The 25,141-nt window shown below is 43.0% G+C and overlaps 1 protein-coding gene across 4 annotated transcripts in view; it reads right to left on the reverse strand.

Annotated features, from left to right (window-relative positions):
- Positions 1 to 25,141, reverse strand: part of COL11A1 (collagen type XI alpha 1 chain) — a 261,102-nt gene that overhangs the window by 99,882 nt on the left and 136,079 nt on the right. For all 4 annotated transcript variants that reach the window (XM_081194925.1, XM_081194923.1, XM_081194924.1 and 1 more), the window contains 8 exons: positions 24,964 to 25,008; positions 20,509 to 20,562; positions 17,424 to 17,468; positions 14,941 to 14,994; positions 14,790 to 14,834; positions 11,744 to 11,797; positions 8,782 to 8,889; positions 5,562 to 5,615 (listed from right to left, as the gene is read on the reverse strand). In XM_081194925.1, the coding sequence (XP_081051051.1) occupies positions 5,562 to 5,615; positions 8,782 to 8,889; positions 11,744 to 11,797; positions 14,790 to 14,834; positions 14,941 to 14,994; positions 17,424 to 17,468; positions 20,509 to 20,562; positions 24,964 to 25,008 (459 nt within the window). The remainder of the gene's footprint in view (positions 1 to 5,561; positions 5,616 to 8,781; positions 8,890 to 11,743; positions 11,798 to 14,789; positions 14,835 to 14,940; positions 14,995 to 17,423; positions 17,469 to 20,508; positions 20,563 to 24,963; positions 25,009 to 25,141) is intronic.

Below are 25,141 nucleotides of genomic sequence, written 5' to 3' on the forward strand. Positions count from 1 at the left end.
CACGGACTGTGGGCCGGGGGGGAGGGGTGGCAGTATTAATCCGGGAAGATTGTTCTTTCAGGGCTCTACCATCGCCATCGATCCCCGGCATTGAATGTGTTGGCCTAGTGTGGGGCTCCGAGGAGAGCTTGGCTGTCTGGCTGGTGTACCGGCCACCTAGCGCACCAGCAGCCACCCTGTCAGGCCTGCTGGAGGCGGTGGCCAGCTGGGCCTTGGAGTTCCCTAACCTATTGGTATTGGGAGACTTCAACTTCCACGCTGATGCCACTCCCTCCTCACAGGCTCTGGACCTGGTGTCTTCCATGGCGACACTAGGGCTCTCCCAGTTTGTTTCGGGCCCCACACATCAAGCAGGCCACACGCTGGATTTGATCTTTGGCGCCGGTATAGATGTGATCATGTCTCCTTCGATGAAGGTGCCATGGTCTGATCACTACGCTCTGAAAGCCAGGATTGACTTTCCACCCCCACCCTGCTTAGGTGGCGAGCCGATTTGGGCTCGCCCGCGGAGGCTGATGGACCCGGATAGATTCCGTCAAGCCTTGCGGGACCTTGCTCCCCCTGGCGACTCATTGACTGAGCTTGTTGAGGGCTGGAATACCCAGCTCCTGGCAGCCATCGATGAGATCGCACCTAAGTGCCCTCTGCGACCCCGCAGAAACCGGGCTCCCTGGTTTACCGAGGAGCTTCGGAAAATGAAGCGGGACCTCAGACGGCTAGAGCGAGTATGGCGGGGTGCCCGTGACGGAGCCTCAAGAACATCTTATAGGGTTTTTATGAAAACCTATGAGATGGCAGTGAAGGCTGCTAAGAAGTCTTACTTCTCGGCCTCCATTGCATCCGCTAGCTCTCGCCCGGCGCAATTATTTAGTATAATCCGGTCTTTAACGTCCCTTGAAGGACAGCCAAATTTAAATAACAATCTGACACACAGCTGTGAGGCATTTGCGAGCTTTTTTGCGGAGAAGGTCCTGTTGCTCCGCCATGACCTCCCTGCCAATTTGGATACAATAAAGGAACTGGAGGCCCCTCGACTGTCCTCGGGTCCAGTATTGGACCACTTTGACCGGATATCTCCAGCCGATGTGGACAGATTCCTCCAAGCTGGAAAGCCCACCACCTGTCCTCTTGACCCGTGCCCGTCATGGCTGATTAGAGCGTGTCCAGACGAGGTGCGGGCCCCCCTGGGGGATATCATCAATTTGTCCCTTGGCACCGGGATATTCCCAGGGGAACTGAAGGAGGCGGTGGTGCGTCCGCTCTTAAAGAAAACATCATTAGATCCCTCAGATCTATCCAATTACCGCCCGGTCTCGAATCTTCCATTCCTGGGTAAGGTGATTGAGAGAGCGGTTGCTGAACAGCTTGGTAGGTTTCTGGATGAAACATCTGCTCTGGACCCATTCCAGTCCGGCTTCCGCGCTGGTCATGGGACCGAGACGGCTCTGGTCGCCCTAACAGATGATCTCCGCAGGCAGCTGGATCGAGGCGGGTCAGGGCTGCTGATTCTTCTAGATCTGTCAGCAGCCTTTGACATGGTCGATCACGAACTCCTGGACCACCGCCTTGCCGACGTGGGGATCCAGGGCACAGTCCTTCAATGGCTGCGCTCGTTTCTCTCTGGTCGGGGACAGAGGGTGGCGCTTGGGGGGGAATTGTCATCACGCCACTCCTTGGTGTGTGGAGTGCCTCAGGGTGCAATTCTCTCCCCGATGCTTTTTAACATCTTTATGCGCCCCCTCGCCCAGCTTGTCCGGAGTTTTGGGCTGGGTTGCCATCAGTATGCTGATGACACCCAACTCTATCTGTTGATGGATGGCCATCCTGACTCGGCCCCAGACACACTGACCAGATGTCTGGAAGCTGTGGCTGGATGGTTACGTGGGAGCCGGTTGAAGTTAAATCCTTCGAAGACAGAGGTCCTCTGGCTGGGGCGGGACGATATGGGATCGAGGGGGCAACTCCCATCTCTTGCGGGGGTGCAATTAGTGCCAGCACCGGCCGTTAAGAGTTTGGGTGTAATCTTCGATACCTCCCTCTCTATGGAGTCGCAGATTACAGCTATAACAAAGGCGGCATTTTTTCATCTCCGCCAAGCTAAGCAGTTGGCCCCTTATCTCTCTCGTCCTGACCTAGCCACTGTGATCCATGCGACGGTCACCTCCAGACTGGATTATTGTAACTCGCTCTACGTGGGGCTGCCCTTGAGACTGACCCAGAAACTCCAGCGGGTGCAGAATGCCGCGGCGAGACTCCTTATGGGGTCTTCGCTGCGAGAGCACATTCATCCGGTATTATACCAGCTGCACTGGCTCCCGGTGGAGTACAGGATCAGGTTTAAGGTGCTGGTTTTAACCTTTAAAGCCCTATACGGCCTAGGACCCTCGTACCTACGGGACCGCCTCTCCTGGTATGCCCCTCAGAGAAACCTACGGTCTGCAAATAATAACATCCTCAAGGTTCCAGGCCTCAGAGAGGTTAGGCTGGCCTCAACTAGAGCCAGGGCCTTCTCGGCTGCAGCTCCAAACTGGTGGAATGCTCTGTCAAAAGAGACTAGGGCCCTGCGGGACCTGACATCTTTCCGCAGGGCCTGCAAGACAGAGTTGTTCCGCCAGGCCTTTGGTCAGGGCGCAGCCTGACTCCCTCCTCTGGCAACCTGCACATAATTCTGCTTAATTGGTTGCCATCAATTTGATTTAATTAATTTTTATAATGAAATATTTTTAGATTGTGTGATTATTTGACTGATTATTTGATTGTTGTTAGCCGCCCTGAGCCCGGCTTTGGCTGGGGAGGGCGGGATATAAATAAAATTTATTATTATTATTATTATTATTACTCCTTCTTTCTCAACAGCCATTGTTTTCTTCCTCAGAATTCTCTATATGCAACATCACTGGTCTGCCATACACACACAAAAGCAATTGCCGCTCCCCACCCATTCAAAGCATTCTGGGGTAAAGCATTCTGGGAAATATGAAATGGCTCTAGAGTGATGAGGGCAACAGGAGAAGGTGTGGTTTTGAGCATACAGGGCCATCATGGTTATGTCGGGCATCATTGTCAAATGTCATCATGATGGCAGCCAGCTTGCCAAGGCCATTGTTTCTGAGCTTTTGCTTCTACTGCTATTCTCAAGCTTTTGACTGCTGATGGCAGGTGACCAATGGACTGCAACTTAAGTGGCACAGCTCTGGCACTGCAGCCACTCAGTAGAGCAGAGCCAGAAGATTGGGAGGTCCTGCAGCCATCCTTCTAATCTAATGCCAATACAGTGGAACCTCGGGTTGCGAATGTGATCTGTGCAGGATGCATACGTGCGGGTCACCATTCAGTGCTTCTGCGCATGCACAAAGAGCGATTTAGTGCTTTTGCGCATGCGCGCGCTGAAACCTGGAAGTAACCCATTCCAGTACTTCCGGGTTCAGCGCGGTGCGCAACCCGAAAACACATAACCTGAAGCATCTGAGATACCAATGTACACTGTTGAAAGAATTTAAAGCTGAATACGGCTTGCAAACTAATTCCATTTTTAGTATAATGAAGACTCAGCTTAGTAAAATTCATGCCAACATCTCTGTTTTGTGAGAGGAAGGCCACGCATTTTCTTTGACGTTCGTGCATGTCATTTGTGTTCATGCTTCTGAATAAAGTAAGATCTCTTTGATCTTAAGAAATTTCCAAATAGAGTTTTGAAGCATTGACAGACAAGGGAGAGAGATGGGGAGGGAGAGAGACTGCAATCTCAGACGTTTAGGTTAAAAGGCAGGTGCATCAAAGACCTACTTCTGAATTCTTGATGAACACTTTCCTTAGCAGTAACCCTATATCGCATTAACACAGAGTGTTTACTGAAAAAACGAAACACCTTGGAATTCACTCAGGTGAAATGGGAAAAAAGCAAAATAAGCACAGACCCAATATTTTAAAAAGCTAAGAAAAATCAATGTTACTTTACAATTTAAAGTAATACTTTTCTAAAATGTATTGGCAATGATACCTTACGCAATGTAAACATGTTGGGGGGGGGACCCCTAGATAGTTGTTCAAGTTGTTAATCCCAGAAGATGACAGGGTTTTTTGTTTTTTACATGCATTGCACTGTCAAAAAAGTTGTACAGATTCCTTGTTAATCACAAATTGGGAACAGCATTAAAAATGCATATTCCCTTTCGCAGATAATGCTACCCTTTATCAAGGATATGGATCCAACCACGGTTTCAGTCTTTTTGCTTATTTCAATGGGGCATGTAGTGGAGAATATTCTGTAGGACTGCCCCAAGTAAACACAAAAACTCTCATGGACTCACATCTGAAATCACACAGAGGGGCTGAGTCTGATAAGCTATTCTAAGCTCTGGGGAGTCATCCTGGAAGCACTTAACCTGTGGAGAACTTACATCAAAACTATTTGCCTATATCGTCTTCCCAGAGCAGACATGATATTGTGACTTAGGATTCTCCTAAAGGGAAAAATTAGGCTACCCATTCTGATTTTAAGGTTTTCATGTGTGCTCGCTCCACGGATGACTTCCAAATGCAATCACATGAGTACAAATTGTTGCATAAGAACTAGAACAATGCATAAAATCCAGTATGAACACAGTGGTTACGGTTCTCTGCTTTCTTTCTTTTATAAAAAAAATTATAATTTGATGTATAATGGCATAAATTCACGGAGCAGGGGAGCAACATTTATTATGGCTGAGCATCACATTGTACATAATTGTATCAGTGCATCATATAATACTTAATGGTCTGTGCTTTCCTTTTCTAGATGTGTAAATTACACAAAGTTAGAACCCAGAAACAAAGAAAGATGCCCAGCGAAGTGGACCAACGAACCAGAATGACATTTTTAAAAATCTGATCATTTGACAAGCAATGATCCAGATGCGTGGGGAGCATTACGTATATCATTGCAAATGCTTTTTGAGTAGTTGTATGAGTGAACACGGTTGATATTTATAACACTCACCACCCATCAAGTTGTAGGTTATTCATTTACATGGCAACTGTGGCCGATGGAGGAAACTGCCAAATCCGAGATCCATATCTGTATGAATGTCTTAGGCTACCAAAATGATCATCACAATTAGGGCATCAAAACTGAATTATATCATTGAACCAGGCTCACAATTTTGTCAGGAAAATGCATATAACCTTTGGACTTCTAGTAGTTACAAGTGACTATCCAAGCATTTGCTTTAAACTGATGTTCCAAGTAAGACCAAGAAGAAGAAGAAGAGGAGTTTGGATTTGATATCCCGCCTTTCACTCCCCTTCAGGAGTCTCAAAGCGGCTAACATTCTCCTTTCCCTTCCTCCCCCACAACACTCTGTGAGGTGAATGGGGCTGAGAGACTTCAAAGAAGTGTGACTGGCCCAAGGTCACCCAGCAGCTGCATGTGGAGGAGCGGAGACGCGAACCCGGTTCCCCAGATTACGAGACTACCGCTATTAACCACTACACCACACTGGCTCTCCGACAACAACAACAAAAAACCCTAGAATATTCTGCTAACCAAAGCTGTACATTTTTCAACACAAGGGCAAATTCACCTTTGGACCTTGTCTTCCTGGATATCCTGGTAATCCGGGAACACCAAGTTTACCCTGTAATTTAAAAAGAAGTTTTAATGCATTTCTCATTTGTTTCCTGATGGCTACCACTCTGTCTATGTCCCATTTCCCTCAGAAGAATCATGTAGTTTGTAAAGTTAGAAGGAAACCTTTTGTGTGGATGTAGGCTTTTTTTAAAAAAAAAAAATATCATGTTTATTCAGCTTTACAAATACAAAGTTATTTAAAAAAAAACTTCAGATAAATATCCATGTATTCAGATTATTCTGAATCTCAGGACTTCCCCCCCATCCCCTCCATGGGGTCCCATTTTAAACATTTATTACTACATATTCTTCGAAACTCCAACTTTTATATCAATCCATATTATCCATGATAATTGTTACACTACAAGTGAAATCAAAATCCTGCTAATGTTTCCACCTGCTTACAGTGGTCTCCTAAATAACTTATAATTTCCCCCCATTCTTTTATAAAGTTTTATTGTGTGGATGTGTTTTTTAATGTGAAGATGTATTATTCTGTCACTAAAGAATGATGTGCTTCATTGTTTCCAGGGCTTTATGCAAGGTCTGGCTGTGTAAACAGTTCTCCTGAATATCTCATAAACATCTCTTTAGCGACACATCTCAACTATACCTTCTTGAGTTTGTTAGATGACCTAGTTCATAAAACACCTACATTTGACATAAATAATAATCAACTGGCATTTCCAAATGTGCAGGTGGAGAACAGAGCGACTAACCATTGTGGAATTGCTGGTTTTGCTTCCCCATACTGGGGGGCGGGGTGTGTCTGTAAATGTCACACTTCCTTAGACCTTTTCTTCTGCTCACAGTTTTTGGATCCAATCCTATACTTGTCATGGTATTTCCCTGCTTTCAGCCCAGAATGAAGAAGCTCAACAGTTGAGTTTTTTGGGGGGAAATGTCGCTCATTTATTCTTGTTTCAATGGGATTGGAATTTAATTGGAATTCAGTGATGACATTCCAATTATGCTTCCATTCATCCATAATTATAATATTGGCTTTCTTGATTCATGACCTTGTTAACAGCTGGGAAGATGTCTCACAACACTGTGGGGATCATTAATTCTGAAATAGCTCCCCACAGTTAAGCGAGGCTGAAAGGAACACTTTCTGGAATGAATGGAGTGACTTTTAAAGTATTTTTATGATAGCTTAAAAGGTCGCTAGCATCAAATCATAACTACAATGCTTTCATTCCCTCCTCTTAGTCCATAAATTGTTCTTCCTCAAAGGAGTGTGTGTGCAAAACACAGAAAGGGTCACTGAGGGAGATCCCTTCAAAAGATCTTTACAAGCAAACTGGACTTCAGACAGGCTGACCAAGTACCTAAGCAGGAACATGCTTGAATGAAATATTATCTCAATAACTAGTTTTTGCTAATGGAGAGGGGGTATAATTTGTGGAATACAGAAATTCTTGCCTAGTTGCCTACATGGGATTCTTATTCAGAGGCACAATCCAGCAAAGCTAATTAAGGAATGGTGGCCTTACTCTAGGCCCATTTATGCACTTTACCCATGAGTAAGTAGTAAGTGGTGAGAGTGGGGATGAGGACACTGGCTCCACTCACGTCAGAGGGTGATCATGAGTGGGGAACCAACTCCACTCATGAAGGCTCCCTGCACAATACAGAACCCTGGAACTTCGGAAGGTTCCCTGTTGCAGACAGCCATCCTCCAACTTACGGAAGGTAACAGGGATGGCAGGACAGAACTTATTTACTTGTCCTCCATACATGCATGTTCTACTTGTTCATGAGTATAATGCCTGAATAGGACTTCTGTTCTGTTCAGAGTAGGCATGCATTCTCTCCTATAAAAGGGTGTGCATATTCAATATCACCTTTAAAGGTAAAGGTAAAGGGACCACTGACCATTAGGTCCAGTCATGACCGACTCTGGGGTTGCGGAGCTCGTCTCACTTTATTGGCCGAGGGAACCAGCGTACAGCTTCCGAGTCACATGGCCAGCATGACTAAGCTGCTTCTGGTGAACCAGAGCAGCGAATGGAAACACTGTTTACCTTCCCGCCGGAGCGGTACCTATTTATCTACTTGCACTTTGACGTGCTTTCGAACTGCTAGGTTGGCAGGAGCAGGGATCGAGCAACAGGCGCTCACCCCGTCACAGGGATTCAAACCACCAGCCTTCTGATCAGCAAGTCCTAGGCTCTGTGGTTTAACTCACAGAGCCACCCGCGTCCCATATCACCTTTAGGCATGCATTAAAAATATTCTGCCTTCCTGCTCTGTATTTCAAAATATTACAAACAGAGACATGTAACTCCAACAGTAAGATGGAGGGTTGAGGTTGGAGGCAGAGAAATGGTTCTTACTTTGGGATCTGCAATCCAAAGGGAGCCGTTCACAATGTGGTAAAGTCTGCCGCTGCTCTGCCCTTTTCCTTATTTCATCTTATGTTTCCAGTGAAATAAATCACCGTCATCATTTATATAGTGCCTTCCAAATACTCAGACCACTTCAACTGCATTTACAGATAGGTAGCCGTGTTGGTCTGCCATAGTCAAAATAAAAAATTCCTTCCTGTAGCACCTTAAAGACCAACTAAGTTAGTTCTTGGTATAAGCTTACATGTGCATGCACACTTCTTCAGATACTGAAGAAGTGTGCATGCACTTCTTCAGATATCTGAAGAAGTGTGCATGCACACGTAAGCTTATACCAAGAACTAACTTAGCTGGTCTTTAAGGTGCTACAGGAAGGAATTTTTTTATTTCAACTGCATTGTTAGGGTACTTTTTTTTACTTGTAAGCAGTATTATTTATGCCTAAGGAGAAGACACGGTGGCTCTGAGTTCGTGGCTGAGGTAAGATTTAAAACTAGAGAGTTCCCAGTTCACTCTTCCTTCCTGGTGTAGCCCCAAATTTACAAAAGTGAAAGATGAGCTGAAATGTATTACGGATAGGGTGGAAAAGGTGTTCTTATAAAGCTTCAGTAAATCTTTAGGAAAATATGTTTCTGGGATCTACACGTGTCCCACACAATAGTCCTATTCAGACACAACAAACACTGAAAGAAAAGGGGAATCATTTGTAATTTGTCCATTTGCTTTTTATGCAACATGTGAATTTGCAGCCTCTAAAACTACACCAAGATGATCTCATGATACCCCTCCCCCCAAACCCTGTTGTATGATTGAGTGACTAACCTTTTCTCCAGCTTGACCAGCCCCACCTGGGTCTCCTGTTGGGCCAGAACGGCCTTTGGGACCTTCAGGGCCATCTTCTCCTCGTGGACCAAGAGGGCCAACTTCACCCTTAAAAAAAAATATTGAAGGATGTAAACCAAGTCACCTGCTTCTGCAAATGGGATGCAAAAACTGCTGAAATTATTGGATTGGCCGTTGATGAAAACCTCAGGTCTGCCCCTATTCCTAATCTTAGCCCAACCATGGCATCACTGTAGGTTTCTAAAACCAGTATTAAGGGGAGAACTGGCACAAAACATAAGCATGCTGGATCCCGCCTGGCCTCCCTGTAATTTGAGCATGGAGTGTAACCAAAGGTCTAGTTGTTGCTTGTGGCTTAGCCACAAAAGCCGACAGTTTAACTAAAAGAACCACATCTCTCATGGGGAAAGAAATCCACATTCAGATTTGCAACATTTTTTCGCTGTTGTTACAGCAGGCTTTTAATCTTCGGTTGTAACCTTGGCTGTATTGTTTCTGGCCACTACATTTTGCTACAAATTTTTAGCAATTATATTGTTATCGAAATTTTATGCAGTTTTTAATGTGGCCTACCCTTTAACTGATTAGAATATAGTTAGACAAGCTAACTATTTAAATGCCATAAATAATAAAAAAATATTGCTTGCTGGTATAAAATTGTATCTGAGTTTTACAGACTTTTGTGAACAGTGGAGACACACACAGGTTGATAATGATGAATAAAACCCTCTAGCTTTGTTGGATCCCATCCATTATTCCATTGTCTCAAACCCTTCTCAATAATCTTTTTTGAAGTCCCATGCACTTTTGAAGACTAGGTCCAGTTTATTCATACTGTATGTGGTCTGGGCACATAACTTATCCACTTGGAAGAGTGCATGAAAGAAGCTTGCATGGGCATTCCTATAATAAGAACCGATGACCACAAACCTGATCACATCAGAGAGTTGGTGCTCATTGGTCCCATCTGGCTTCCTAACAGGTGAGTCACTGTTGTTTATTGACAAGGAAAGGCAAAGTTTCAGGGGGCTCATTGTGGGGCAAATGTATCTGCAGAGCCAGTCCAGAATTCCTGCTGGTGAGTTTGCACTGCACTGCACTACACTACACCAACTTCCCTCCTGGTAAACAACACTGACCCTGCTACTGGAAAGCTAGCATAGTGATCCCCATCACACACACACACACACACACACACACACACATACACACACAACCTTGAAAAGCTATTTCTGGACGTAACGGAGAAATTGAGCTACTGGAGGTATCACCAGTATACTGCTGATGCCATACTCCAGATTTCCCAATGACTATTCTGAACAACTTCATATAGATAGCACTGGGGACAACTGTGGCTCTCTATAACACAGATAAGGGGCTGACAAACAGCCACCCAAGGCTGGTCTCTCAAAAAATGAGCATTGAAGCACTGTAACACCGTGCCCCCAACTAGATCCATCAAGATTTACAGGGTCAGCACAGCAACCAAGGCTAATTCAGTCCTTAAACCAGGCCTGAACCCAGTCTGAAGTGAGGTTAGGTAAGCCATTTCCTCCTTTTGTGCCTGGAGCTGGGTCATCATTTGCCAATATTAAGCTGTAAGTTATATTATGAAGTACATATTGTAGACTCAATAATACCTGTATGCATCATTTTGTTAGTTTGAATTCTGTTCAGGATGTGATAAACAGCTTGTACCCTACTCGTGTTATACAGTCTTAATTTATCCTTGCCCACCCATGTTTGTTTAATTGCAAGCAAATTTACTTTAGGAGAATTTGATTGATAACTTTCCTCCAAATTAGTTTTAGCTCTGGTACGGAGCCATAACAAAACATTTCAGGGAAATGTGTTCAACTCTTTTCTCTAACCTACAGGGGAAATGACTTGTTTGTGGTTGTTTATGGCTGCTTCATTGTGCTGTTTTAATTTGTATAATGTCACAAGACTGGCTGACTTAGGGCCTAAGTAGTACCTCAGAGGAGCATCAGGAAAGATTTACAAATAAACAAAAATAGTAGATGAACAATGAGAAAAATCAACCTGTTCCAAGAGAACCTAGGTGGAATGAGAGCCAATGCCTGGAATCTATTGTAAAAAAGTCTCTTGAATTAGATCAGGCAGCCCATTGCAGAGAGTGAGAAACTGACAGGAGTAGAAGATTGAAAGGCCTGACCTTGGATATTATTCATTTATTTATTTCATAAAATTTAAACACCACTTGATTGTAAAAACAACAACAACACTCAAAGCAGTTTACAAAAGGAATAAAACAATAAAATTATTTTGGGGGGAGAGAGAAACTATTTAAAACATTCAAAAGATTAAAATAAATGATAAACTAAAAATGGTGTGGGAGGACCAGCTTTTATTCCGCAAAGCCTTCTGGGAAAGTAAGATGAACATTCACTTGGAACCCCAGTAAATGTGGGCCAAACGACTCAGAATTAAAACAAGGCTGGTTTGCCTAACTTTGAATGATGACATCAGGTCCCATGCTTTAATTTCCCCTGGCAATGGATGGCAGCCAACCATTCACCCGGAATTGAGTTTTTCTAAGCCTGTTCCTTGAATCCAGCCATGAAGAATGGCTGCATCCATTTATACAGCCCTGTCTCTTCATCTGAAAGCTCCAACTTGGATCCTTGCTCTCACTAGAAAGGGATGAGGGGGCGGGTATCAGGTACGGAGATACAGTGGTACCTCGGGTTAAGAACTTAATTCATTCCAGAGGTCCGTTCTTAACCTGAAACTGTTCTTAACCTGAGGTACCACTTTAGCTAATGGGGCCTCCCGCTGCTGCTGTGACGTGATTTCTGTTCTCATCCTGAAGCAAAGTTCTTAACCCGAGGTACTATTTCTGGGTTAGCGGAGTCTGTAACCTGAAGCACCTGTAACCCAAGGTACCACTGTAATATGAATGAGAGAGAGAAATACTTACTCTGTCACCTTTAAGGCCCATGTCACCTTTAAATCCAGGGAAACCATCTTCACCCTGATAAAGGAAAAAAATGACACATCATAGTGTTGTTGTTGACAGTTATTAAAGAATCTGAATGCATGCATGATTTTAATGCATATAGTAGTTGCACCTATTTTGCTGCAAGTCACAGCAATTTACACTACTAAAAGTGGAGCATAACAAGTCAAATAATTTAGTACAGCGGCTTCTCTATCAGAGGGGGAAAGAACACATATGCCACAGCTGTATTGAATTACTTTTCAGCTTTAAAAGGGAAAATGAATGATGAGAAAGGTGCTTAAGGCAACAGACAAATTCATTTCTTAATTCATCAAGGAGCTCTTCATTATGACATTATTCTTCTGAATTAAATTTCTTTCTCATATGTTCAGGGTTTTTTTTAAAGGGCTTCCCCCCCCCCCCATCAAATGCCTCATGTTCAAAAGTCAATTAGGATATGGTCTCAAAGACACCAGCTAGCGATTAAGGGTTGATTAACACAGCCATATATCCTCATGTGACAGTCATGTAGCAATGGTGGTGCAGTTAGGAATTGGGAGTTTCAGAAATTAAATTTCCTGCATGCAGAACTCTATGAGCCAATCTGAGATGAAGCCCATGCTCCATAAATCTGATCTCAGCTCAGGATGAAGACATCCTGTCATCACCCCTTATTTCTACCTGTCACCTGACTTACGGCCAGCAGTCGCAGAAGAGGTTGAGATGGTGCCTTTGTGAAGTTCTGGGATGTTATTAGAATGTGCTCTGGGTATCAGCAGCCTTGGGTGATATTATTCCCAAGGCTGCTGGCATCCTTTCTAGGGATGTTCACAGCCTATAAAGTACATTTCTCAGAGTTCCTGAAATCTAGGATGCTGTTACAGATGCTCACAATCAAACCCTAGATATCAAGAAACCAGAGAAATGAAGTTCTCAGCCCACATGACTCACCATTAAAGGGAGGAGGCATTCCTTTTCAAATATATTGTTACAGATTCAGGGTACCAGAGTTTGTGGGTACAAAGGCATCCATAATTAGATTTAGTAAATGTTATGAATTGCTAAATGCTTGGAGTCTTCACCTGGGAAAGAGACAGCTTTGCAATGTAATAAATAAATAAAAATGCAGATTAAGTTTGTCTGCCAGACCAGGGTATCACCTGGAATGGAAGTTTTTAAGCATGACAAAAGTGTTGATGGCCCATCAAAGGAATTTGGTCTTTGAAATAGAGGTTGCCAGGGGAGTATGGGCACAGAAAAAATGTGCTTTGATTTCCAAACAGAAAACACAACCCTGGAATCCCCTGGAATCTTGCTACCATTTGGCAGAGATTGGGGGGTGACATGAAACAATATGGAAGTATTTAGGAGCTTAAAGCAATACCGTACACAAAACTGGAAGTCAATTTTACACTTAGGAGCAGAGTTTGAGGAGATGAGGAGCACACCGGAGCAGATGTGAAGCCATTTGGGTGGGGAGGGGAAGTTCCACGGCACTCATGGAAATTGTTCCACATGGGCAATGTTTAGTTAGCTACAGCCCAACAGAACCAGTGATCCACATGGGGAACATCGGCTTCTCTATTTTGAGAGCTGCTCCATTCTCCACAGAGCTTTTTGGTAGCTGTACTGACAAAACAATCCCCACGCAAGGGGATGAGTCTCTGTAATAGATTTGGCAGCATCTAGCAAGAAGGGAATAACGATTGCATAAGATGTGCACCGAGGCATAGCTGACTCATTACTTACAACCCCCAAAGAGAGATGCTATATTTTAAAGTGCGGAATCTCTCTCTTAACAACTTCTGTTCCTTAGAAATGAAAAGAATGGGGAAGCTTTTCTATGACACCTCAAACAGAAATCGAGCCACGGGGGTCAGATAAAATTGCTCCTAGGTAACGAATCGTTCCACGAAAGGTGAGCGCAGGCAGGTCTGTGTCAGGACCATCTTTATACTGAGGAAGACACTATCTCTGAGCCGAACGAGCTTGTAGCAAAACGGCCTGCAAAAATGTTTGCCTGCTTCTTCTGAGTGATTTATAAAGTGGAGTCGTATGGTTTGCTGTCATGTAAGAAAGTCCCAGATGAATGACTGGCAGTAAGCTGTTGATAAGAAAACAGCACGAGTGTTTCACCTCTCCAGTTTGTAGCAGCTGTCTATAGTCAGAAATGTCTTCATTTCCATTGTGAGCTGAAGACCAACCATATAGCTCAGTCATGGGATGCTGAATCTTAGGGTTGTGGGTTCAAATCCCATGTTAGGCAACAATATTCCTGCATTGCAGGGGATTGGACTAGGTGACCCCCGTGGCCCCTTCCAACTCTATGATTCTATTATTCTGTGTAACATTTGGCAAGAAAATCAAAGAGTGGAATTCAACATTGCACTGTGAGAATCATATGATCACAGAATTGCAGGGTTGGATTGGACCCTGCAATGCAAAAATATGCAGCTGCCCCATATGGGGATCAAACCTGCAGCCTTGGCATTATCACAACCACATTCTAACCAATTGAGCTATCCAGGCCTTTATAGTGAACGTCCCACCAGAGAAAGCATTGCTACTTGCCAGACATAATTATCCCACTCTGTTCTCCTGATCCCTGCAGAGCCAATTTCAGGGGGCACTGGTAGGGAAGGGATAGGAAGGGGGAAGCCCCTTTGCCAATGTAGGTTTAGAGTTCATACAATATTTTGCAATAAGGGTGTTAATGAAATAATTCCTCCCAAAGGAGCCCAGGGTCACAAACAACGAAACAGCAAAACAATTTAACGAATACCTTAAAAAAAATAAATCTGAAAGTATTTAAAAGTAATCAAATACCCGCACAGCTACTTTGATCTGCCCTAGTCTTTTGCAGATTTATTCTGCTTCTACTTTTCATGATGATCACTGTAGCTATTTATATCGCACCATCAATATACATGGTGCCTGATTTTCAATTAGATTTTCCATTAATGAGTTGAGTCCTTTTAGTACTAAAATATAAACGATAAAAACTAAGCACCATAAAGAGGATTACCTTTTCACCTTTGCCACCTTTGAGACCGCGGACACCGTCAGCGCCCTGTTAGAAAACGGCAGCAATGACAAAGTTACCAGATTAGTTAACGGGAAGAAAACCCACAGGTCTCATTGCCTTTATCAAATATGAGCAAAGGTATTATGCTTACCTTTACCCCACGGGGGCCGGGATACCCAATTGGACCTTGAGGACCTGGAGGCCCCTAAAAGATAATGAAGGATATCTAGATCATATTGCTTTTAAATGATATGCACACAGCTGTAGGTTAACACACATTTATCTCAAAGGTGATCAGGTTTATCTGAGCAGAAACATAACAATAAGTTCATAACTGACCCTGTACCTGGGTATTTCTGTGGATTTGTTGGTGTGGTGAAATGGTGGACATAAAAAACATGGTTTAATGTATGTTTGTGAGTTATATGTGGATTCTGCCTTCTGGAAGAAGGTACATGGTTATAAAGACTAGGACTAGCCGCGTGAGAAACAGTTTCTATCCAAATGCGATTTTGATTTTAAACGCAGTGTAAGGTAGTCTCTGTGGGAGTATATTGGATTTAATTAAGGGGTGTCAGAGTTTTTAGGGGGTTAACCAGGCTGGGATAGCTGGGATAGCAGGCTTGTTGGTTTTTTAATGTCTAATGTAGATTTTTTCAATTTTGTTGTTCTGTATGGGACAATGACAATAAAGATTATGGTAAACATAATCATAAAAATGTAAAATGAAGTGTTGCATGAGTTCAATAGCAATTATGGGCAAATGTGGATCTCATTTAATTTGTTCCTAGAAAGTCACATCAGAACCATGTTGACTTTCTCTGCCCCAAGGGTGTCACCAAATGTCACATATAAGTATTTTATCTAGGAGCGGTATTGGCTGACATCTCTGGGCAAAGCTGAAGAAAGTAGATGCATTTGTTGTTTGATGCTTACCCAACCATTGCCCACAGATGATGGTGATGATGATGATGATGATAACTACTACTAGTAGTAGTTATACCCCACTTTCCCCCCCCGACAGGATTCAAGGTGACCCATCCCCTCTTCCCAATCTCAAGAAATTATGAGCTTTGTTTCATTTAAGAGACTAGGGAAGGAATTCAAGTTCACACTGTTACATACATATTGTCAGTGTAAGCATTTCTGCCTGCCTAACAAAATGCTCCCCTAGCTCCCCCCAATGCATGCTGTTCCAGGGATTCTTCACACAGAAACACCCTGAGCCAATCTGAGGGTGGGGGAGAGGAGAAGGGAGAAAGCCCCATTGTACTAGTGGTCATCCTTGTGTTGGCTTTCACTAGTGGGACCAGATAGCTGAATCTGGCTCAAAGCTATTGGTGTGTGTTCAGGACAATATACCCTCAGACACGAATTTGGAATTATTTAGGGTAGTCAACCATCAGATTTAAAAGCAACGCTTGACAAAATGGGCAGAGGGAGTAAATAAATCAAAGGAGCACTCTGATCTCATCTGAACTCAATGCATCCAGGCTGCACTCCATAGACTGAGAGATGATGAGCCATGTCAATTTCTTTAATGCATTGAAGGGAATCCAAGGTAGCATTTATTTCCCACCTATCCATAGGCTGAATTGTGGAAATGTAGTTGCGAGTGGGGCAATACCTGTATAGATTGCAACCGAAATCTGTCCCCATTCACTGCGTTGTTAGCCAAGCTCCTAATGTACTTTATTTTGAAGATAGTCTGAGGGGAATTAGTGCAGCTGAGTGTGACGAGATGGGCCTTGACAACACGGATGCCATGCCAGGTGAAGATTCAAAATCCTTCAGGTGGATCAATATGTAAGTCCTCAAACAGGCAGAGGGTGGTGAGGCTTCGCTGGTCTGCTTAAACCTTGAGCATCTCTCAGAAAGATCTTTTTAGAATGGCAAATTCACTCTAACTGCTTCGTTATTTCATTTTCAGAATATTTCATGGGCACAGAATTGGGAGGCTTAGGTTACTCCGATACACAGAGTATACAAAATATTCTATTCCTCACACACATTCCCTTTATTTTGAGCACTTTTGCTTCATACTTAAACAGAAAGGAGCCTGTTGACAGAAGAGCAATCAATAAATGTCTGGTGGTGCATACTGGAGGAAAGTTTTTTACAGGAAAGGGAGGGGGAAGCCACAGGTTCGGTTTGCAGCAAAAGAGATTTTACTTGGATTTCTAGAAATTCTCATTGACTTTAACATGAGTTGGCAGGTGGAAGGAGTTGCCTGGAGAAAATACGCAAATCCCTTCCCAGGGTGGCAGTTTTTTAAAAGAAGAAGTCTGACAAAAATTTCTAATGTGTGGTTTAAATCCAGGATTATTTGGGCAGGGTGCTTTAAATAGTTGGTGCACCCACAAGTTCCATGAAAGGAAGTGTGGAAATAGCAGGTACCAAGGGGAGAGGAAGCTCACAGTTCAGTACACATTCCATCTACCTATGCCCAAAATAATTCATACTTTCCTCTGCAGAGAAAGAAAGAAAAAATGTTCAAAATTGGGACTCTAATCCCGATTTTCAGCGTGTCAACATTTTGTTGTGATCTTTCCTAAAGGCATAATAATATGTTCATTCCATTCTAAATGCTACGAGAATTATCCACAGGCTTATGTCAAGAAAACACAAACGTACCAGGGAACCTTTCTCCCCCGACTGTCCTTCTTTCCCTGGGTGACCCTATGGGCAAAAATATATATCGGGGAAAACACTTAGTCTTATGAACAGTAACATCTCATTATACAGATTCAATTGCATTTATACTCTTCTACATATGTACAAATTCAGCCTTCTTCTCAAACTCTCCCATCAGCTCCAGGTATCATGGCCTATAATGACAGATGATGCGAGATGGAGTCTAAAAACATCTAGGGAACATTGCATTGGCTGCCCCTGCCCTGGAGCATTTTGAAAGGCCTATGGGAAATGAAGAGATTGATCTGATTACATTGGCAGTATTACGTCTCTTCAGTGCCTTTCCTTGAAATGATGAATCACTAGCTAGAGTAAAAAGTCTTTTTTTCTTCTTCTGAAGCTGCTGTTTTGTTTTAGGTCCAAAGCACTCTAGGAAAATAATGCAAGAGCATGTAAACCACTCCAGAGTTTCCCCATTCAATGCATTTTCTCTGGAAGATGGGAATTGATTATTTTTATCTTGTCACCGAACATTACACTAAGCACGCCATTAAAGTTATGACACAACAAAATGAAAGCAAACAGTAATGGAAATATTTTATAGCATGTGGAAATCAATAGCCAGGAGGCTTTTTCCAGTTGGGCAAAATCCACATGCGGTTGAAGAGCATAATCAATCTTTAGCGTCAGCGTCCATATAGCCATCTTCAAAATATCAGAATAATTATTGGTTTTATGTGACTCAGACATCCACAGCTGCCTATGGATGCTTTCTCAGTTCAATCCACTCCTTTCCTTTATTCTAATATATATGTCGCATCACCTCTCGTGTCCTTCAAATCCCCTCAAAATCTCCTTCAGCCCACAAAAGCAACAACAAAAGCACAGGTAACCTTCCGATTCAGGGTGCAACCCTAAATAGACTTACCTGGGAATAAGTCACATTGAATTTCAGAAGAGAAATGCCTAGGAATGCACTGGTTACGTTTTATGTTTACAGTCATACCTCGTGTTATGTTTGCTTCACGCTGTTTGCGCATGTGCAGTAGCAATGCTCTACTTACAGACTTTTCGGGGTGCAAACGGCACCCCAAAACGGATCGCGTTCGTAAGTGGAGGTACCGCTGTATTCAATTTATGCATTGCTTGCCACTAACAAAAAAGTCCCTAAGCGTGCTTTACAATCAGAGTTGAAAAGACAACAAAAATCCCATAAATATTATAAAAACAGACTTAACAATACAGCATCATATTAAATGCCTGGGGAAACAAAAACAAAAAAAAGGATTTGCCTGGCACTGAAACGATGATGAAGTTGTCACCCCGGGAGAGCGGTCCATAAACTGTTGTTCTTCCTCCCCAAGGAACTTTTGGAACTAGAGTTTCCTGAGGGGCTAGGAATCTGTAGCAAAGAATTCTCAACACACCTAATCAGGGGTGGACTTTGGTAATATGGCTCCCTAAGCAAGGACAAAAATTGGTGCCCCCCTGCCAAACATTTCTTGTTTTCACAAGTCCGCCTACTCCCTATTGGGCAGACGGTGCTGAGGTCTGGCACTGTTCTGCCCTTTGCAACCCTGTGGTGGCGCGGGGTGTGGGGCCTGGTTGGACTGTAGCCTGCCTACAAACTGGCCAATCGCAGGCAGGTTGCTGTGCAGGACCTCCCCCAGGGGCAGGGCCAACTGTGCCGCCATGTGTCGCTTGGGTCCGCTCCCAGGGAATAAACAGAGGGCCTGCCCAGGCCTCTTCACCCAGAATTTGTTAAATCACCCTCACCCCTCTCGCCTTCCGCTCTGCACGTGCTCTCAAGTGCGCTATTTTTCACCTCCTCAGCTCAACACTCTGTGCATGGCAACAGTTTGAACTGCCCTAAATCTGGTGCTGACTTAATGAACCAAAATGCCCAGGATTCTTTGGGAGAAGTGAAAAGGTAAAGGACCCCTGACAGTTAAGTCCAGTCGCAGACAACTCTGGGGTTGCGGAGCTCATCTCGCTTTACAGGCAGAGGGAGTCGGCGTTTGTCCACAGGCAGTTTTTCCGGGTCATGTGGCCAGCATGACTAAGCCGCTTCTGGTGCAATGGAACACCAAAACCAGAGCAGTGCACGGAAATGCCGTTTACCTTCCTGCTGCAGTGGTACCTATTTATCTACTTTCACTTTTTGGCATGCTTTGAACTGTTAGGTTGGCAGGAGCTGGGACTGAGCAATGGGAGCTCACCCCGTCACGATTCGAACCGCCGACCTTCTGATCGGCAAGCCCAAGAGGCTCAGTGGTTTAGACAACTAAACGGGTGCATATTGCATTGTAGCACAGCTATACCCTAAATAATTCTGGCATGCCTATGTGTCACACATATTACAAAGATGAAATGTTTTAAAGAAAGAAAGAAAGAAAGAAAGAAAGAAAGAAAGAAAGAAAGAAAGAAAGAAAGAAAGAACAGCCTCCATATCTATCCAGTTTAATGACCACTTTGTGTTTTATGAAGGTGCTTTTTCCCATGAGAATTTTTACTACATTGTATGTGCTTGTCAACCTTTAAAGGTGTGGAAAGACACTTCACTGCGATTGCCTCATTTTCCTCAATCCAATTTAACATTTCTCCTGTTTCGGATCGTAACATGAAAGCAATCCTGAGCACCAGAAAGTTAAAGCTACACCCTCTCCCTGCACCATGCAATAAGGAATCCGGTGAACTAATTCTGCCAACAGAGTTAAAATTCACATTTAATTGAAACGACAGCTCTATCCTAACAATTCCATCCTGTTCATTTCCAAGTGTTTGCATCTGGGCAAGAGAAAACAGGTTAGACACCTAAATGCTTTTCCTTTCTTCATTTTTTAAAAAAAGAATCAGCATCACTGCAATTTCTTATCTGCTGTTTCAGTGGCTCCTTTTGAAAATTAAAGCCCTTGATGAGAACCATGAATCAAGTTCAAATAATAAAACTCGGTATGCTTTACAAGGCCTGCTCCAACTATCAGTGATGCAATTTCCTTGCTGAAATTCAGGAACCTGGAACCGTGAAGTGATTTATATATAAAAATAATTGAAATAAAAATGGGCAAAACTTTATTCCACTTACGGGAGGGCCATCAGCGCCAGCAAGTCCTGCAAGGCCAGACTTGCCCGGAGGTCCCTGGAGAGAGATGAAAACACATTTTTGAGAAGGCAATCAACAGATAAGGCATCTTGGGCTTCAAATGTCTAAAAGCCAAAGGATTACTTATGAATGAAGCAGAAATGTGATCTGTAAGCAGGAAATGAGATAATACTCCAAAATTCAAACCGAGCAAAATGCAATCTGAATGTGCCACCCAAGTAAAAGCAACCTTATTACATTTACATTTATTTATTTATTCCAAAATTTGTATCCCACTCTTCTTTCCCAAATGGAAACGTTGAAACATTGGTAAATGTCAGTGTTGACATGCGACTGCTAACAACCCCAAATACATTTATGTGACTGTCTGAAAGCAGACATATATATCCAGTCTTTAGAAACCTATCAGTGAATGCAGAATATTTCATGTGTTTTTGTGTTCTCTCTGTGTCAGTTTGTTTGTGGGATGAGCAGGAATTCCCTTTACCAAATGTAGCAGATACATCAAAGTGACTAACATTTAGTCTGAAAAACCATGCACATAAAATCTACAAATACTTAAGATAACGGGGGGGGGGGAGGGAATAGTTGGGAAGCCTGAGAAAAATGCCATTCTGGAAAAAAAATCATTTGCATTTGTCTGTGAAATGAATACAGCAAAGGGAATCGGAAGACCTCACTGATAAGGACATTCATCATCAACAACAATAGCAACATCTGTGCATGCAGATCTTAATCTGTGGGAATACAGTGTAGGGGTGTATATATTTGCAATGGTGGATTACTTCAGTGACTCTGAAGTGAAAATAAAGTAGAGTCTGGTCCACAAAGTTTGTGCTATAATATATTTGGTAGTCTTTAAGGTGCCACAAAACTACAGTGGTACCCCGGGTTAAGTACTTAATTCGTTCCGGAGGTCCGTACTTAACCTGAAACTGTTCTTAACCTGAAGCACCACTTTAGCTAATGGGGCCTCCTGCTGCCGCCATGCCGCTGAACACGATTTCTGTTCTCATCCTGAAGCAAAGTTCTTAACCTGAAGCACTATTTCTGGGTTAGCGGAGTCTGTAACCTGAAGCGTATGTAACCTGAAGCGTATGTAACCCAAGGTACCACTGTATTTGCTTTTGGAGTTGACCAAAGGTGATGTGCACCTAGCAATGCCTACAAATAAATTTGAGAGGATTGAAGAGTAATAGCCTAGCCAACTGATTAGATCTAAAGCTTTCCATGTTCCTGATTTGGCACATGCTGGCAGTGCCTTTACGTTGAAGATCAGGTGCCCTTTTAAACGCATTTAGGAAAGAAGAGAGAAAGAGCTGTTCTGCTCAAAGAGCCAGGTGAATTTTAACATGGTGAGCTAGGGAGCTCAGGGATGGCTGTCTACTGTCTATGGGTTTGATTTGCCCTTCAATGTAGAAAAGAAACCTTATTCCGTGGGCCATTGTAATTATCACAAGACGGAATGTAACTTTTGGAAATCAAATGTTCCCCCATACAGAGTACCTGGCAAGAGCATGCATGCTAATAAAACTCCCCTCAGGAGACAGAGGAAAATGGTCCTTGAAATTAAAATGAGTGAATACATGAATGAAGGAATGCAGGTGCAAAAGACTGAAAGTGTAATCCTGAGGATATCGACTCAGAAGTGGGTCCCCTCTCAGTACAATGGGGATTAATACTCAGTAAGCAGGAATAAGGTTGCAGTCAGAATTAAGTGTGTGCCTAGAATACGCTCAACTCCAAAATTTCAATCTGCGTTGTAAGAGAGAGTAACAGGAAAAGTGGAAATCCAATGGTTAGAGAAGTCCCTTCCAATTCTGCCCCCACACAAATTCTTATTAGAAAAAGACTCACTAAAACACAAGTCACTTAAGTCTTTAAAAAAATCAGGAGATCCAATTAAAATTAGTAACCATTAAGCAACTGAGAAGAAGAAACGTATAGATATTTTCGGCTACCTAATATTCTGCCATCTGTCCTTGCAAGTTTTATCTTCTGCAGTAAGTTACAAAAGCCAACAGGCTCTCAAATAATTTTTTTTCTGCTCACACGTTTTTGCAAAAATGTTCAGAACTGCCATAGCACAGATGCTAAAGCTAGAATGATATTATGACTTCCTGAAGGAGTGTCTCCACCCCCATCGTTCTGCCTGGACACTGAGGTCCAGTGCCGAGGGCCTTCTGGTGGTTCCCTCACTGCGAGAAGCAGAGTTACAGGGAAGCAGGCAGAGGGCCTTCTTGGTAGTGGCACCTGCCCTGTGGAACGCCCTCCCATCAAATGTCAAGGAAACAGACAACTATCTGCCATTTAGAAGACATCTGAAGGCAACCCTGTTTAGGGAAGTTTTTAATGACTGATGCTTTAATGTATTTTTAATCTTCTGTTGGAAGTGGCCCAGAGAGGCTGGGGAAACCCAGTCAGATGGGTGGGGTATGTATGTATGTATGTATGTATGTATGTATGTATGTATGTCTAAATAAATAATTCTTATTCTTATTCTATGCAGCAGCTGAAAACAGCATTCTGCATCTCTTTCTCCCTTGCTGATGCTGAAAGTCAAGCAAAATTTGTGATGCGGCCCCTTGTAAGAGCAAGAAGATGTGATTCAGCCTCGTGTATCACCCTACTCATAAGCCCAGCATTGGAGCTCAGCTTCTTGGGCTCCTGTTGAGGCTCCTGCCCTTGCAGGGCCTCCACTGTTGATCTCCAGAGCCTCCTCCTTGTCCTTGCTGTTGCTCTTCATTCACCTGTTTGGCCCTGTCATGTGCATTAGGTGAACGTTGGCCAATGGTGCACATGTCAGGTTCATATACCCAAGGACCCCTGTAGTGACAGGGGAGGAGTTTCCTTAGGCCTTGCTGTGTGGTGACAGTGTGTGGCTGGCTCAGGAAATGGGAGAGCTGAAATCCTCCCATCAATGCACCTCACCACCCAGACCTCATTGGGCTTTGGATAATTTGACTGAATTATTGTGATTGTCAGATTCTATATTTGCTATATTTTAATAAATATAACCTAACACCCATCTTTCTTGTCTTGACCCTTCTTGGGTGTGTTGACAAAGAACAGTCATGTTACTGAAATAGGGCAAGGAAAATGTTGTGGATATTAGATAAAAATTGGTTAGTATTATGATCCCCAAAGTCTCTAGGCTAGTGCCTAATGCATCACTTAACTTAGTTTAAAAATAATTGTGTCATTTCCTGAGGTCTGAAAAGCTTGTCTGGTGATTTGGATTCATGAGTAGATTGTTGCATATTAATATGCATATTTCTTGTAGAAATGTTAAGAAAATTGGTGAAAATATGAATTATATTTACTCATATTAAGCTTGATGTAGGCAACCTCTTGGCTTCCCCCCCATCATGTTGTTTACAACCTGTTGCTTCCACTTATCTAAGACTTTTTGAATCTGCATCTCCCAACATGATTAGATACCTGCTCATCTACATTTCATCCGCTTTATTCTTATCTCCAGAAAAGTAAAGACCTTTAAGCAAACTAGGAGGAAGGAACTTGTTTAAGCTAGTCTTGCTAAAATTGCTTGCTAGTGCAACAATATGTATATGTAGTGGAAATATTTTTGGAGTGTCAAACCAATTCTATTGAAGGTCATGGGTGGGGAATTCATACCTAACCTAAAGTTATATATTTTGTTTTAAATGTTACTGAAAACTCGTTGTTTAGGAAATGATGGCATACAGATAAACTGGACACCAAAACATTGTAAGAATGATGGTCCAATACATTTTTTTTTAAATTAGAGATTATTCCTAATCTGTATAAATTTGAAGGTACTACAGCCAGTTTAGAGAAAAATTCAGGAAGCTTTTGACAACTTAGCCAGTCATATCATCTTCTCTTAACATTTGGGAGAGATTGTGGTTAAGACTTTGCACCAAACCAAAGGCTTGCTCCTTCAGAATTCTTAGAAAGCTTTTGAAATGTGTTTTCTAATATGTGAGGGACAGGTTTCAACCCTTCTCCATGCTGAAGAAACCCCCAGGGTGGCATCTAAGTTGTAATCAGTGGACTTAGCCATGATACCACCCCACACTATTTATAAATGAGTTATGAGACCTTATAGGGAGAGCAGCCACATTCAAGACAACAGTGGTACCATCCCAGGAGTCCATTTGACTCCTGGAACCGTTTGAAAACCAAGGTGTGGCTTCTGATTGGCTGCAGGAGCTTCCTGAACTCAATCGAAAGCCATGTCGGAAGTTCGGCTTCCGAAAAACGTTTGCAAACTGAACACTTCCAGGTTTGCGGCATTTGGGAGCTGATTTATTCAGTTACTAAGCTGTTCGAGATCCAAGGTACGACTATACTTGCAATTCCTATTTGACACCCATACTAGTACCCCCACACATGTACATAACCAAGGGTAGTTACCCAAATTCAGTGGTAACTCTTCAATGGGATGCTACTTACTTTTTCGCCAGGAACGCCAATTGGGCCTTGTGGACCTGGAAGACCCTATTAAAAAGAACACAGAGCATAAGGAATCAAAAGCAACAACTGGCATATTTTGCCAAATTAGATGATTCATTAGGGTTCTTTTCAACAAATCCCCTCTAAAGAAAAAAGAACCAGAGGGCGCAGAAGTTGT

This window comes from Podarcis bocagei, assembly GCF_964188305.1.
Source record: "Podarcis bocagei genome assembly, chromosome: 5".
NCBI classification, from domain to species: domain Eukaryota; kingdom Metazoa; phylum Chordata; class Lepidosauria; order Squamata; family Lacertidae; genus Podarcis; species Podarcis bocagei.